This window comes from Sylvia atricapilla, chromosome 3, assembly GCF_009819655.1.
Source record: "Sylvia atricapilla isolate bSylAtr1 chromosome 3, bSylAtr1.pri, whole genome shotgun sequence".
Classification (NCBI taxonomy): domain Eukaryota; kingdom Metazoa; phylum Chordata; class Aves; order Passeriformes; family Sylviidae; genus Sylvia; species Sylvia atricapilla.
In genome coordinates, this window is record NC_089142.1 from 96926900 (window position 1) to 96944002 (window position 17103).

A 17103-nucleotide genomic window follows, 5' to 3' on the forward strand; every position below is an offset into this window, starting at 1 on the left:
TTGGTCTGCTGTAAAAATCATTATTAAAAATGTCACATATTAAAATTACTTCTAGAAATAAGTAGGATTGCGTTTTTTTGTTTTGTTCATTTTTTTTTCAAGTAAGGGGGAGAAAAGCATAAAAAGACTACTTCTTTCAAAGTAATTAAATCCTAGAGATGATGAATTTAAAACTAACTAAAATGGACATGAAATTTTTTCACTTCTGATGAATATATGCCAAAATGTTTTTCTGTTGCTATGACTGCCTTTTCAGTTAAGGAAAAAAAGCTACAGCAATTGTGATTAAAATAGGAAGGAAAAACAGTAATTATTTTGTTTGTACATTCTGAAAAATAATGCTTGTTAGCTCTGAAGCCACTCTTTAGAATATTAAACACTTGTGTTGCATCTATTAGTCAAACAGTGTAGATTTTAAAAGTCCATAAATCAATAATGTTTTTTACATTTTAGAAATTAAATAGTTTCTTTAAAACAACTCATACCACCCTGCTAGTGGCATTAAGAGAACAAGTGCCAAAAACTGTGAGGCACAAACTGCAGAAATGGTCCAGGAAATACACCAGGAGATCCAAGAAGTATGCTGATATCTGGACAAGAGCTGAAGAGTCACAGCCCGAAGCTCTGTTAGTGATCACAACACAAACAAGATGATGGGGAAAAATATTTAATACCAACATTTACATCTTTCAAGAAAGCAGCACTTTATGAAGAAGCAGTGGCCTTCCTGTCTCCTCTATATAGCACTGATGCAAGGGTTCAGGAAAGTCTAAGTTTTCTCATATATTCATGTTTCAGATGCTAAGAGCATTATGAATAAAATATGATATCTGGTAGAGGCAGAGGTGATAAAAAGAAAATTATATCCATGAAGGAAGGCTTTCCATAGAAGATTTTCTAAAGTTGGTAGTTGCAAAGAACAAAGAGCACATACACTGCTCATTAGAAAAAAGAAAAACACCCACCACCACCAAACAAAATAGTTCTCAGTAGCTAGTAATTTAAGAATAAATTGGAGAATCTAACCAATATATGGAACTGTGCAGCTCAATTTCAGACAATTACTTGTTTCTATACTAACAAGAGGTAATTATACAAACCAAACATACTTATCTATATTTGAATAGAACCATTCATATATGCACCACTTGTGAGCTTTGGGCAGTTTGAGCAGGTTCCGAAGCCGTAACCCAATCTTCTGTGATACTTTCTTTTCTGGCGTGGACATTGTCGTACTAAACTTCTGTGTTGTAAAAAAAAGAAACAGTTAAACAAAATCTAATATTTTTCAGCATTCAAATAAACCAGATTTTCCTGATTAAAGTCTGCACATATTGTTTCATGGCAATATTTTTCCTGCAGATCTATAACAACCTTTACTGCATTATATCAGCAATGCAATCAAAGAGAACAGACAGCAAATTTTAACAGGATCAATACCATTATCTCCATACAAAGCTCTTTTAACGGAAACATTTTCCAGCACTGAAAACTACATTATTTGTAACAACAGCATTGCACTAAAACACATACAGACTTCAAAACTCTGAGGCCCCACCGACTGTCTCAGGTGAGCACCACTGGTGTTGCAGCTCAGATGCCAGCAACCTGCCTGATTTGCACTAGAGCTTCTACTCTTGCTCACTCTTCTTAAGCTGGGGATGAAGCTAGGACAGGAAAGTAACACACTCAAAGCCTTGAGCAGAGTGTCTGCTTAGAAAACTGCAAGAGAAATGAGCAATTGAGTTTTAACTACATTTGAAAGCTATTTGATAAATCACAGGAAAGATACTGTCTTAGATTGCTTGCATAATAGATAGACCTGTGTTTAAACAAGACCATAAAAAATAATTCTGTGATTTTGTTCCAAGGATGGCTGTCTTAGCTGACAGAAAGAAAATATTTTCTGCAAAAAATAACAGCTTTTTGAGACGATAGATTTAACTGGGTCTCCATGCCATCATCAGTTGTTATAAATCCCCAAAGATTCTAAGTACTTTGGACTTTAGTATGAACAATAATAGGATAAAGCATAAGGTAGGCACTTTGTTGGCTGCTGCTGCACTAGCTACAGGTCCCCTTTCTCCCACTGAAACAAATCCTGGCGGGACAGCAAGATCTCTGAACTGCAACAGCTGCAGTCCCTCACAAATATTTATCTGGCAATCACTGGACCTCCAGAATCAGACATTTAAGCACAAAACAACTGGGTTTAGGACATTACCAAGTCTTTCTATTCTTAAGGAATTATGACAATGAACAGAAATGTCATGGTTCTCAACTCTGGCAGAACAGACCCAGCTAAATGGCGAGTGCCAAGCTTTTCACATCAGACACCATACAGCACAGCTCAGAAAGCAAATCAGAGCAGTATCCAAACAGCACTTTTTCAGTGAGGTAAATTCAGCCTCATTAGGTGATGGCACAGAGAAGTGATGTGGATGACAAAGGTACTACAGAATGAATTCACTGAGACTAAGAGATGTTTCCCTTTCTATCATAGCAAATAAAGGCTGACAAATTACAGCTGCTTTTTCGTGCTATGTCAAGGAGTGGACAATCAAGTGGAGAAAGGAAAAACAGGCTCTTTGAACTGAGGACTTTAGCATTACAGGATGTCCTGGTTTAGGGGATCAAGAAGGTAAAGCTGGCCATGAACACAGTTAGGCTACAAATCCAGAGCAAGTCCCTAACTTGCTGAGATACATTAAATTCTATAGCAGCCTTCTCAATTACATCATCAGTGCAAGAAACTTAGGCAGTTTTAAACTGAAGCTGAATAAATTTACACGACTACAGAAGATGATTGTTTGCAGGAGCATGATGGGCAGTTAGCCTGGAATCCTTTCTAGCTCTGTGTGTTCATGTCCAAGACCACAAAGAACAGGCACTCCCATAAACAAACTGAGGAAACCAGTTGTAAGAAAGAAAAACATTAATCTGTTTTGAATTGTGGCTTACTTCTAGCAACAGTTTTCCCCACGAGAAGATTCATAAACCAAAAAATGCAACTTGAAAAGCAAATATATTCTAATTTTCAACTAAAACAGAGAGGCTTGTTCCCCTCTTTGGTAAAATTATCTCCATACATGTATGTAGGTACCTGAGGAACCATGGCAACCTTCTGATTTCTTTTGGGTGACCTTGTGTTTATTTGTCTGTCGTCTTCTTCACTGAAGAGTCGACTCCGTTTTGAATTTCTGAAGGGCTGTACGGAACAGAATTTAGAATTACAAGCAAGAAACCTGATTGCTCTGTTATTGCACAGAATTCACAGTGAGAGAAATGAAATGCCTCTTCTCTTATCACCTGCTGGTTTTCAGGCACACAGTACACAATAAATAGTGCCTCCTAGCACTTAGAGATCTTAGAGAGAAGGAGTCCAAGATTCCAGGCTTTTCCAGTGCTAACTATAATCATTACTACATTGCTGGCCCAGTTTCATAGAAGTATTCAGAGCCTAACTCCCACTTGTTTCCATTAGAGTTAGGTGTCTAAACACTTGTGTATCTTAGCTTGCCTTGGTTATAAGTAGTACATCTGTTAAACAATTTGTTTTGAATTTTGAATCAAAAACAAGTTTTTTTCAAACACTATATTTGTTCTGTATGTTCTCAGCTGCACAGAATTTTAGCAAGAATTTTCTAATAAAGTGATGTGTGTTTGTTGGTTTTTTAACTCATTGAAAGTATCTACATAGCAAAATGTTAAGATTGAGTCTGAAGAAACTAAATCTTGAATAAGTTATGTGACAATCTCAGAAAAAAGAACTCAGAATTTATGCTAAGTAAAATCTACTTGTATACTGCTATAGCGCAGAAAGAATTACAAGGCTGACTAAAACCAAGAAATGATATTGCAAATGTGTCATGAAAAAAAAATCATTTAGTTATTCCTCAACATCTGACCCTATGACAAAAGACTGCCTTAACTGAGGACAAAAGAGCAACCTGTGACTGGCTGTCAGCACTGAGGGGAAGCAGCTTTTCCTTTCCTTCCATGAAGGTTCTGTGGCCCAACAAAAGAGCCAGAGATAAAACAAATTAACACAGTTAAATAAAACTTCGTTAACAAGCATTCACACTTTAGAAAGACATTTCATACATTTGTGACTGGTTAACTGCTTCAAAAGAGATATTTTCTATTAAATTAATCAATGATTGCTAGAAGTCTGTCTATCCCATGCCATCTGAACATAGGGCTTTCCCAAGAAATGTGCCTCTCTTACTCCAAATTATATATATTTTATTAAAAGAACCACACAAGTGTATTTAAGTAACAGAAGTGCTCTGTATCTGATAGGCACATAAGCACATGAAGCACACAGAAGAAAACATTAATTCCTGGTAAATATTACAAACCAGGAAAGACACACTGGACAGGGAAACTATATATTGACAAGGTAACCAAATCATGATCCAGACCAAGCAAACTGTTTTACAACCCTCAACAGAAACTGTCAAACTCTGTTGCAAAGAACTATCCAAAATGAGAAGCATGTTTCATCACTCTGGACTGTCTGTGCCTCACACCAGAGCAATATAACAAGTGGTGCAAAAAGGTATCATCCACAGTAGCTAAATAGGTCAGACATTTCTGGAAAGAGTTTACAGCCAACAGTAAAACATGTCTTCAAAACTTTCAGCATTCAGTAAACTCAAACTACTCCATCACATCTTTGCAACAGGGTCACTACACCAACATCTAAGACTATGCTCTGATCCTTCCCCCAGCTTTCTACAGAACACTGAACCATGTTCAAAGTTTGACTCCGTGTTTCTACCACCTACAGCCACTACATCTAAAGACTGACAAAGCTTTTATACAGACGTTACAGCCAGTCCCTTTAGCACATATGATCTTCTAAGTTAGCAGTAAGGCTTGTTTCTGTGAGATGATGAGCATTCCTGGGAAGCAGCTGAAAACTATGACATGAACTGCAGAAACTAAGGGTCCTCACAAAGATCTCTGTCTGGAACTGCATTTTGTAGACTTTATGTTCTGTAGCATAAACACATAGCAATATGTGTATATATGCATCTGCATGCATCCTACCAAAATAAATACCAGGGAGAAGATCACAGGACAAGAAACGAACAGTTAAGCAAAACCAAACCATAGGACTGAAATGGTCAACCCAAATACCACTGGAAGCTGCAGACACCTTTCATATCCCCACCTCTAGATTGTTCTTTAAGTAAGGCCTCCTATGAAAGTTCCCAGAACACACAAATTTCACTGACAGCCCTTTACTTTTATTAAGATCTGCCCCCCAGTAAGGCACAATGATGGAAGCGCATTATGACATTTTCTCTTCTTTTCCTTTATGCTTCAGTTCTCAGCCATAATTAGAAGTGAGATATTTCATGAGATACAAAAATAGATGATCAGAATTGGTGACTCCTAAGTTCAAGGCGGTAGGTACAGTACAAACACTTCACACAGCACCTGCTTTGCATAGAAAAAACAGAGAGGAAATTATTTCGACCTATCCCGAATGAGGTCAGCAATTTAATGTATTTGATTATTCATTTAAAAAATATGGTTTCATCTCTTATGCAAACTGTGCAAAGTGCTTGTGAAGGATGTAGTTTCACATTTGGACATAACAAAACCATAAATCTCAGCCTTTTTTTGTGAACCCTACATTTGATTCACTGTATGGTATTTTACTAACCCTGGAGCTTTTTATTGCTTCTTACCATTTCCACGGGAGAACCAGCATTCTTGCTTTTCCAAATGTGTGTTTTCTGCAGAGAATTATATTTTTCATTCCACGAACTGGACAAACTTCCCTCTGTTGTGAAGAAAGTACATCATTAATATACATATATGTATGTGTATGTTTTAGTATAACTACTGTCCAAACCAGGTATAATGTCATCAATTACTAAAATATTTACCTGCAACATCTTTGAATTCAGTAACAAACAGATCTTAGATTTCAGTATTTTTATTAAAAAGTTCCTCACATTAATTTTAAAAAAACTGAAGGAGATTTTCACTACAAGGAGAAACATAAACAAGTATTTTTTTACTTATGACAACATTTAGATTTCTTGAAACCTGTGCTGAATCAATTACTTCCACTGTCAGGCTGACACAAATCAAGAGTTGAACAATGGCTGTAACTGAAACCTGGACAAAGCAAAGCTCTGCAAGACACAGACACCTTCCAGTTCTAGAGAATTATTAAATGGGTGTACACCAACAAGTAAATAAAATTTTATTGCAACAAATCTGCCTTAGTTACAACATACTCAAGAGACTGCTGACAACAAAAGCCTTGTAACACATGAAGAAGCTTTAATTATTGGGCAAATTGGAAGTATTCAAAATTTGTATGAATGTTCATGAAGACAATTTCAAAGAAAAAAATATAATCAGCAGGTTTTTGATTTAGCCTACAAGTTGCTAACAGAGAACACCATAAAATTGTGAAATGCCTTCCTAATGTAAATTTTGCCACATGTACAGGTCTCAGTAAGAATCTTTCCTGTATCTCATCCTCAAGAGATGAAAGATTACCCCAATCTTCTCATCAAACATGATGCCTAGGCAGTACTTTTGAAGAAAAAACACATTTCAGGAATTTCACCCAAAAGAACAGTGTCTAAATACACCAAAATATATGTAGTTTCAACTGCCAAGGATTATTATTCTATAGAACTACAAATACCTACAATAAACCCAATCATATTTCAACAAAAAAGCCTGTGATTTCCTGAACTTTCTGAAGCCAGAAACTAAATACACCTGAAAGTCAGATTGGGTACAAGTAAATAACATATTGATTTCTTACCTTTCAAACTCACAAGTGCTTTTGCTGAAGAACCTGCAATATAGCAAAAAGTCCACATAAATCACAAGCTACTTCAAACCATACAACCTATGCAGAGTCTACTCATTCTTAATTAATTCTCAGGCAGAAAGTGGAATTTAATATTAAAATCATTCACAGCTGAATGAGCGAACCCAGCACACCCTCCATGGCACTAAGTATAGAATTATACATTTATTACCACTGTATCTTGAAAGCATATTCATATTTTTTTTCCTTTGCCTACAAAACTCTAGATGTTAAACACTTGGGTTTAACACAGCAAATTCTCGACAGGCTTTATGTCCAAACTACATTCTCCCATGTGTCTGCTTGTTTGATGCAGTTGCAAATGTATTTTACAGCTGACAAGAAAACTAATAAACACTTCTTTCTCTCTCTTTTTTTTTTTTCCTACCAGTTCAAAAGTCTTCAGTGCCCAAGATTTCCAGGAAAGGAGTAGTTTATGCTCAAAATGAAGAAGATGGATAGCTAGTTGCCCCCTGATGGCATCTCTTTATTCAAAAAGGCAACGGATTCAGATCTCAAATGCAGACAGGATTGTTACTTTGTTCCAACTGTTCACACAGTGTAATAAACACATAAAAATTTGACTGCTCCCCTTCCACTAAATCTGTAGAACCACCGCAATGTTCCTGGGCCAGGAAAAACAAAACTGGGCTTGACTACAGTGGGCCTTCATGCTCGGGATTTTTCACACGTGTCTCTAAGAATGAGCTGTTTGAAGCAACTGCATTAGCATAGGGCAAGATATTTCTTCATGACAATGAAACTCCCCAGACTCATGCTCTTCTCTCAAATCAACTTTATCTTTCCAGTTACCTTCCTGTGTGACAATCACTTTTACTACTCTTCCCTCTCACTTCCTGCGCTGTCTCCTTCATCTTCTCTTTGAAACTGCTGCTCCAAGAACCTTGTGACTCCAAAGGTCCAGAAATTCCTTGCAGCTGCCATTTATCTAGCTCCTTACCTCACTAACCTCACAGTGCCAGAGTTACTTGCCAAGAGAATACATTCCAGGGAGTATCACAGAGCCAAGAGAATTATTGTGCCTTTCCAGGGAACTCAGCATTTTGGACTGGGATGGGCCATTGAAAAGAATACAGGTACAACAACAGCAAACAAATCCCTAATGTTTTCATCACAGTATTTATTTTTTCCTGCTATCTTATTATGACATCTGTTAAAAAACAAAATTTCAATAAAATTAAGAAAGGAAAAGGAAACAAAGTTCTGATTTCTTTTTCCCCAGAAGCTTAAAAAAAAGTTTAGGATATGAAACAGAACCAGCTTTGACTCACTGGAGGTTTAGAGAGTTTCCACTCCAGTATCTCCCAAGCTGTTCACATTTACAACAGCAACCACACCTGGGATTACATGTCCAAACCACGGTGACACACCTGTGCTATATTGTCACACCTCTTGCACATTTCTTTTCTGAAATATCACCTTTGTTGGGTTGGAGACCTATCAGTGACTGGTACAGGAGCACGATTTTGTGATGATCTGAGTCACAGGGAATTCAGCTCTTGAAACGAAGCTGCTTGTTCAGGGTATCACAATCTTTTTGTTACGTTTTATGCTAAAAATCCAATACCACACACTGTGCTTGCACAAATACACGGGTAGTCTGCTATCAGCCAAGAGTGAGCAGCTCTGAAAGGTAACATTAAGAACAGTGAAGAACTACCATGTCCCAGATTTACACAAGGGATGGTGGGAAATGCGTGTAGGGCTAAGTACACACAGTTTGAGAACAGGTCATTGGAGATGGAGACAAGAGCAGGGTGATCAGGACTGTCGAACAGAGGAGATGCTGCCTTTGCAGAATGGATCACTGCTCTAAGAGATCTCAGGCACTTCATCTGAACATACAAGCATCCTCCTCTTTTTCTCACTGTCTTGTTGATATGAACCACATTCAGCCAATGCAGTCCAGGGTGAGTATGAACACAGTTAACAATGGGAAAGAAACACTCAGCAAGAGGCAGCAAAGTTTATCTGGGGCAGTGTCAACCTCACGGCTCAAGTGCCTGAGATGCTTTGCCAACCATGGGATGTTTCACCTGTGAGGGTGATGATGGGACAGCAGAAGGTTACTGTGCTACTTCCTAGCTTTACAAGATTAGCACTCCACAACAGCATTAGTTGCCAAGGAGTTTTCCACATGGGATAGTTAATCTTCCATAAACGCTCACTTGTTTTCACATGACCTGTAATTAATGTATCCAGGGCATCCTGATTTAGGAATACAAGTTTCCAAATAAAATATTCCTGATTTATGGAAGTCCAAAAGTTAAACTAAACTATTTTACTGTATCAAATTAACATCAACACTTCCATAGCTTAAAGCTCTAGAATACATATAAGATACCAAAATGACAATGGAGATGTCCATAAGCTTCATTTTACCTCAAAAGTAAACAGTATGACACAACATGGCTTTTCTTGTCAAGTTCTTCCATATTGATTTTAGGGGTACCTGCAACAACACTGAACTCCAAGGAATATGATACGTCTCCCCACTTTTTCCATTTAGTTGGGCAGTACTGTCAATGCTACCAGGGCCACAAAACCAGAAATTAGGATAATGATCCAAGCAATATTGTGTTACAATAAAAACCAACCAACATTTAATACAGATAGAAGCCTTTCAAGAACTACAAAAACTATAAAGTGATGCAGGATAGACTAAAATGATACAAAACTTCACTTACTAAAGAGTAGATTTATAATATACTAGTCTCATACTAAATGCCATATAACTATACTAATCTTGTATACTCTTGTTCTGAATAACAAATATATAATCACAGGCAGTCATTTTAACCTGCATTTTAATTATAAACAGAGATTAAAGTAGATTACACACACACACTTGAATGTAAATATCTATTATGACAATGACACAGACTTCATTTCCAGAAACACTTAAAAAACAAATGGGTGGAAAGCAAGAAATAAGGGCTGTGAATCATACAGGTTTATTTATTACAACCAAAATCTACTTCCAGCTCCTCCAGGTTCAGAGGATGTTGAAGGTGACTTTCTTCATACTGAGAGTAAAAAGCCCCTTCACTTAGGGAGGAAGCACAGGCAGCTCAGCACAGCTGCTCAGGAACTGGAAGGCCTGCTCTGGGGAGGCTACACTGGCACACTGCTCCAGTGCAAACTGGAAACTACCTCCGCTTTCTCTTACTATCCTACCGAGTAGTGCTCTGCATATGTTGTTAGCAAATTAATTACCTGAGCACAGTATTCACACTTAACTAAGTCTGTAAAATTAGGAAAAGATTCAGCACAGATCTAGGAGATAAATTATTGTTAGAAAATTAAGATACTCCAGTCTTGTTCTTCCCAAAGAAGGTCAAGATCTGCATTGATCAAAAGTATCTACAAAGGAAGATAATTCAGATGGGTAAGTAGCTCTGCAGCCATTTTTTTTTTTTTTTTTTTTTTTTTTTAAAGGAAAGGCATAACTAGACCTATTTTGTGAAAGACTACATTAGATAATTCAGGTTAGCAATGAATGCAAAGTTTAACAGATTTTATGTAACTATGCCAAGAAAAGGCATGTAAGAGTATCCTGTAACTCAAATCTTAAACCAAGTTCAATACACTGTTAAAGAGAGAACTGTAGCTAAAAAGGAAGCCTGAAACTGATGACAGAAATTCCAAATACAAGTATATCAGCATGTTTAATGAAGAATCTAAGATGATTATAATAGCCTTTCCTGGCTCTGAAAAAAAACCCCAACCCAACAATTCCATAAAATACATGCACCACAGATGTGCAATGAAAAATAAACCATGTTCTAGATTATGAGGTGCTAAATAGTACCACAACAGGAAGCTCATCAGTAACTAGGAGTTAGGAATAAGTGTATTTATCTATTTTGTAACACATGCAAGAAATTATTTTCAGGAAGTCCAGATAAAACCAAACTAATAAAAAGCCACCAAGGTTAAAATCACTCCAGGTCTGCCAAGCCTGGCACGACGAGGGCCCTGATGTTTTCATGTCTGGCTAGCCTAGAAACCCACAGGTTGCAGCAGCAGCCAGCACGGATCCCTGTGCATGGACAGCTCCTCCAGTCCTGAACCACGGCCCCCTCTGAGCACACAGGCCCCAGGAACCCTTCCTCCAGCCCCAGCCTCCTGCTCCCAGTTCAGGGGAGGACACACAGGGCATTGAAAAAACAAGAACTTAAAAAAAACTCCTCTCTCTGCTCTAGAGCCCAAATCAACTCTCTGAAAAGTATTTCTGATGTGGAGATGGCTTTGAGGCATAAGAGAAAAGTGCAAAAGCTTTTACTCTTTTCAAAAATAAATGACAGGTTTAAGCTTAAAGCCAAGCACCTACTACCTCCCCTTATTTGAAAACACTGTAACTGAACAAAAGAGGAGTTTGACCACTGTTCATTCTGGGTAGCTGTGAATGCCCTGATGAACATTCTCAGCGCTAAGATGAAGTAAAGCAGTTTGAATGTGGCTTCTCAAATACTGATATGAAAATCTGAACAGGAACACACACAAGCATATTATGTTTGTGGAAGTGTTTTCAGTTTAATAATGAATTTATAACAGCTGATAATTTTGAAAATAAATGTTACAAGTAACCACAGGGATGTTCTATAGCTACTGATTTCACTAATGTGTGGGCACAAAGGGGCATATCTAAATCAAGATAGAAAATTCTAGGATCCAGATCAGCAATTACATGATGTAAAGCCTTTCCTCTCAGATCGTTACACTGTTTTGTCTAAATTTGCACAGGTGAGCAGTTATTTTAACACTGGTTGCGTGACTACCTCGAAAATCTAATTAATCTGCACTGCCGGCACTAAAAATGGTGTGACAGAAGAAACTCATGGAGAAGAAGGAATAAACATGAGCCTTTATTATAGACTGAGTCATTAATCCTCCAAGAGATCATTCATCGGCACAAGTTGTTTCAGCAGAGGAAGCATCTCAAACAATTGGCCACTGCAAGGAAAGCTTATTCAGGAGAACTCTGAAAGTAAAAAACACACATCAGAGGGAAAAGTTGCTTTGGGGAGTTTTTAAAGCTTCCCCCAAACTTTGGGCTCATTGAAGAGGTAAATAAATAAATAAACACTAACTTTTCACTTCAAGCATGAGTCAGTATTTTCCTCATGTTATGAGCCCACAAATAAACTGACACATTATATTTCCAAATCCTAATTTAAGGACTGGATGGAAGTAGGTTTTCCAGCCATGTGAACCCACCCTTCCACGGGACTTTTGTAGACAATAACCCCAATAACAAAGCCCTCTTTTTGAAACTGTGTTCTCATAATGGACAATACGCTGCTACCACGGTAACATACAATTTTAAAGGTAGGCAGCACAAATAACCCCCAAAATTATTAGTTGTGAGTACTGTATAGCAGCCACAAGTTAACCTTGAGCCTTCTCCCAAATACTGCAATCTCACACAGTCCTGCTGAATTTTGTCTCAAACGTCCAGGCCACAGCAGTGCTGGGCTTACGGCCCTTGGGGCTGGAAATCTGATGGGCCAGAGGTGCGCCACAACCTCCTGCAGCTGTCCAGGAAAGCAGCAGAGCAGAGAACCCATGAACCACAGCAAAAGGTGTGTTGGGGGTAAAGACAACGATTTCTGCTTTAAAGGCTGCCCTTATGGTGCAGCCTCCTGCCATGTGATAAAAACCCATGCAGAAAGATCCTTATCCCGCTTCCCTTCTGCCTGCTCCAAAACACAAACCCCTATGAACAGTACCAACCATGTCTATCCACACATGGCCTTTGGCAAAACACTGACTTCAGCATTTGTACTGTAAAAGCTGAACCCTGACACCCATCACCCCTGGAGTCTGCCTTCCTTGTTAAAGCTGAACCCTGACACCCATCACCCCTGGAGTCTGCCCTTTCTCTGATTCACCTGTGCTTGTTGGAGTTTGCCCACACGCAGCACAGGAACACCACAGTCCGGTGCTTCACTGCTGGCAGCAGCCCCGTGCCCCTGACCCCTGATTATCACCCACCCTCCTGTCAGAAATGGCATCTCCCTCTCCCTTTTACAGAGCAGCCCCAGCACCCTCCTCCCTCAACCAGCTTGTGCCAAAGGATGCACCAAGTGGCTTTGCCTGTGCTGTTCTCGGCAGAGCTCTGCCTCCAGCGGGACCAGGACAATCTTTAGTCACATCTGCACGTGCTGCCTGTTTTAGCACAGCCTCACCTCAGCTGAAAGTTCATTTCACATCAGAGCCTCCCCTCAGCTTCACTGCACAAGCTCCAGAACCACGCAGCCCACAAATCAGATTGCTATTACCAGTAGCAGGAGACAGGGCAGCATTATGTATGCTCCAATACAATCCACAGTTTCCCTCTTCTGAGACACAGAGAAAAAGCCATCTGGTCTGCAGCACCAAGGCTGCCCACCATTTACCTCCACTGCAAAGTTACCAGGAGATAAGAAGAAGGGAAAAAAAGGCATTGACTAAAATTAGTCACTCATTGGGCACCAACCCAACAGCCTGCAGAAAAAAATTTTTGGTCTTCAAAACACAAATCAAATTATTACTATTTGAAATATTTCTGCAATTGGGACCTTTAATATCCTGGACTTTTTCAGCTAGAGGATTTGCCACAGATGTGTTCTTTCTTCACCTGCAGCCCAAATTACTACATGGCTCTCCCCTGGCAGCACAGGAAAGGCCTCAAACTACAAGAAATGCATGTAAACTTACATACCATTTCAGGCTGTCAGCATGAACCCTCTAACTGTTTATATGGGCAGGATAGTAGCTTTAGAGAACAACAGAATAGTAACTTTAGCAGATAAAATAAGCATGTATCATGAGAGACAGCTGTGTGCATGACATCCATCTCACTCCTGGGTTAAGGAGCAGTCACTGCCCAGCTGCATCACAGAACCTGCCAGAGGGCAAGTTCTGTGCTTTAGAACACTCTGGGACAAATTCCACTTCATCAGGCATCCAATCTGAAAGTAAAACTGTGTGGTTCTTACCATACAGCAAAATGTCAGCTTTCTTGACACCAAGTATGCTGTGTTTACCTATAATTCTTTTCAAATGAAAGCTCAGTTATGGTCTGCTACTTTACTATAAACTACGCTGGAGAAAATTCACAGGGGTGATGCATAAATTGTCAAGTCCCTTAGTCATGAACTATTCCAACTTTTTTTAGAACTTATTTTTATACCATAAGAATATTCCAAGCCAATTTTGCAATGCCTACTGTTATTATCCTTTATATATTAAGCTGCAGACTGAGAGCTGCATGAAGTCAGTACTAAATTAGTCAGGACTAAGTTTACATCTTAATTTTACATTAGGACTGGAAATGAAAGAACTATGTGTGGCAGTAATTAGTGTAATTCGAAAACATCCAGATCACGCAAACTGGATAGAATAGGAATGGAAGCACAAGGCAGCCACTCCTTGAATCCTTCACAGTTCTAGCAGTTCAGCAGTGCTAGAGAAAACATGAAGCTCCCTGTCTAAAGGAAAACACCCCAACTTGCACCAAACTCAGGTAAATACAAACCTTAAGGTCAAGGTCAGCACAGCAGAAGCTTACTGCCTCCACAACCAAGCACACAGGGTCTGCTTCACCTGCCAAGCAGAGACTGTAACACCCACACTGCCGGCAAGGGTCACCAGCGCAGCCCAATCCTAAGGGAAACTGAGTCACACACTCTGCTACAGGTGAAGTGACAGACCTGTCAAACCTTCCTGATGTCACTGCGGGCAATATAAAAGTGACAGAGAAGAAAAAGTTATTTTTCATACTTCACATTAACTTACTGAAACACATAGTGCTTTCTCTGGAAAATGGGCAAGGCAAATGGAGGATCAGTACCTTAAACATTGCTCACTCAAGCGAACAGGGGAAGTTCATTAAATAAGCAATAAACTGCTGCTAATTATTAATTACAGTTGTGTCAATTGGTCCATGACTTGTATTAATCAGTCTCTAAATGTGGCACAGCGTCCATGACTGAGCTGCACCAAGTTGAGAGTGTCAGCTCTATCCATAATTTATGACAATCCTCCATAAATCTGTTCAGTTAACACAGTGACACTGGCCATGTGGGCACATTAACCAATTCCTCTCCTGACAGCTGTTGGAGCTGTAACAAAGGCTCACACTGAGCAGCCAGAAGCAAGACTTCCACTCTGAGTCACCTCTCTGAGAATCTTTGGATATGGAGAGAGTTGGTATCTTGATGAACTTGCACTTGAACAAAACAGTGACACCAAAAGATGTCTGCCCCATTCTATGCACACCTATGGAAATCAGTGAATGGCCCAGTTTTAGCTTGGCAGCAGCTCACAGTCTTAAGAGGACATATTAAGATGGCATCTAGACATATTTTACATTCAATAATCTCCTCTTCTGTAACACTCAAGTACTTTATGGAGGAACCCACATATACAGCAACACGTACCTGGTCTTTAGCTACACTAAGTTTTTATTGAATCCCTGTACTCTATGAAGACAACATCCACACAAACCCTATGGAGATCACAGAATCAATGAGGTTAAAAAAAGACCTCTGAGACCATCGAGTCCAGCTTTTAACCAAACACCATCATGGCAACTAGACCACAGCACTAATTGCCACATCCAGTCTTTCCTTAAACACCTCCAGGGACAGTGACTCCACCACCTCCCTGGGCAGTCCGTTCCAATGGCCAATCATCCTTTCAGTGAAGAAACTCCTCCTAACATTCAATCTAAACTTCCCCTGCTGAAGCTTGAGATTATGTCCTCTCGTTTGTTGCCAGGGAGAAGAGGCCAATCCCCACCTGACTACACTCTCCTTTAGGAGCAGTAGAGGTGATAAGGTCAGTCTTGAGCCTCCTCTTCTCTAGGGTAAACACCCGCAGCCCCCTCTGCTCCTCTTCAAAAGACTCATGCTCCAGCCTCTATCCCAGCTCCATTCCCCTTCTCTGGACTCTCTCCAGCCCCTCAATGTCCTAGCAGTGAGGGGCCCAGAACTGGACACTCGAGGCACAGATATACAGAACTGTTTGCATGAGAACACATGTTTACATGCTGTCTGCCTGTACAGCCAGGTTCCTGCTGCTGACACACAACACAGGGTCTCCGAGCTCTTCCCTTCTTCCCTGCGTATTCATCAGTGCCCCCCGGACACAGCGTGTGCACGCCCTGACCCCCAGCCCTGCGGAGCTGCTCGCACCGCGCACGGTACGGGCTACGAAAACACGAGCCCTCCTCGCCCCCATGGGCGACAGCCAGGTCCGGAGCGGCGGGCAGCCCACCGCCCGCCGGGACAGGGCGCTCCTTCCCCCGCACTGCCCCGACCCCCGCGGGCAGGGCGGGCTGTCACTGCGCCCCGCCCGGCTCCCGCTTCCCGCCCCGCCCGCCTGGCAGGTGCCGCCCGGGAGGGGCGGGGGGCCCAGCCCCGGCACCCTCGAGGGCAGCGGGGGTCGCACCCTCGGGACGGAGCTCCCCGCCCGCCGCTCGGGCCGGGGCCTCGCCCGGGAGGGGCGGCGGCGGCGGCGGGGGGGCGGGGGGGGGCCGGGCCGGCCCGGTTGCCAGGGAGGAGGCTCGGGCTCCGGCCCCGCACAGCGCCCGCGGCGGGAGGGAGCCAGCGAAGAAGGGAGGCGGGCGGGCGGCGGGGCGCGGCGCGGGTGTCCCGCCGGGACGAGGGGCCGGCGGGAACGGGGGCACCGGTCCCTACTCACTCTCGTCAGGCAGCTGATCCAGCTCCGCCATCTTGAACGAGCCGCGCCGCTTTTTCAAAGGCTGCCTGGCGCGGGGCATTCTGGGGGAGGAGACGGGGCCGGGCGCGCGGCGGGCGCGCGCACGGGGCGGGGCCTGCGCTGGCGGGCCGTGAGGGGACGGGCGGAGAGCCGCGCGCCGCTGCCGCGGCAGGAATAGCGGGAATAGCGCCGTCCCGGAGCCTGGCGGGACCGCACAGCCACAGCTAAGGAGTCAGAGGGGACTATTGTTGTGCTATTTCCAGTCTAGTTCCAGTTCCGTGCCTCTGGCCGGGGCACCTTCCGCTAGACCAGGTCGCGCTCAGAGCCCCGTCCAAACAGGCTTTGAACACCTCCAGGGCTGGGCTAGCCAGAGCTGATGTGGGCAACCTGTTCCAGCGTCTCACGACCCTCCCAGTAAAGACTTTGTTCCTGATATCTAACCTAATTTCCCCCTCTTTCCCATTACTCCTTGTCCTATCACTACTACGGTTCCTGACAGAGTCTTTCTTCCAGCTTCCTTATAG

The 17103-nt window shown here is 41.7% G+C and overlaps 1 protein-coding gene across 1 annotated transcript in view; it reads right to left on the bottom strand.

Annotated features, from left to right (window-relative positions):
* Positions 1-16640, bottom strand: part of LIN9 (lin-9 DREAM MuvB core complex component) — a 37567-nt gene extending 20927 nt beyond the window's left edge. Inside the window, exons 1-5 of the mRNA XM_066316297.1 lie at positions 16562-16640; positions 6803-6835; positions 5703-5797; positions 3104-3208; positions 1110-1243 (exon numbers count right to left, since the gene is read on the bottom strand). Coding sequence (XP_066172394.1) covers positions 1110-1243; positions 3104-3208; positions 5703-5797; positions 6803-6835; positions 16562-16640 — 446 coding nt within the window. The remainder of the gene's footprint in view (positions 1-1109; positions 1244-3103; positions 3209-5702; positions 5798-6802; positions 6836-16561) is intronic.
* Positions 16641-17103: the final 463 nt, after the last annotated feature.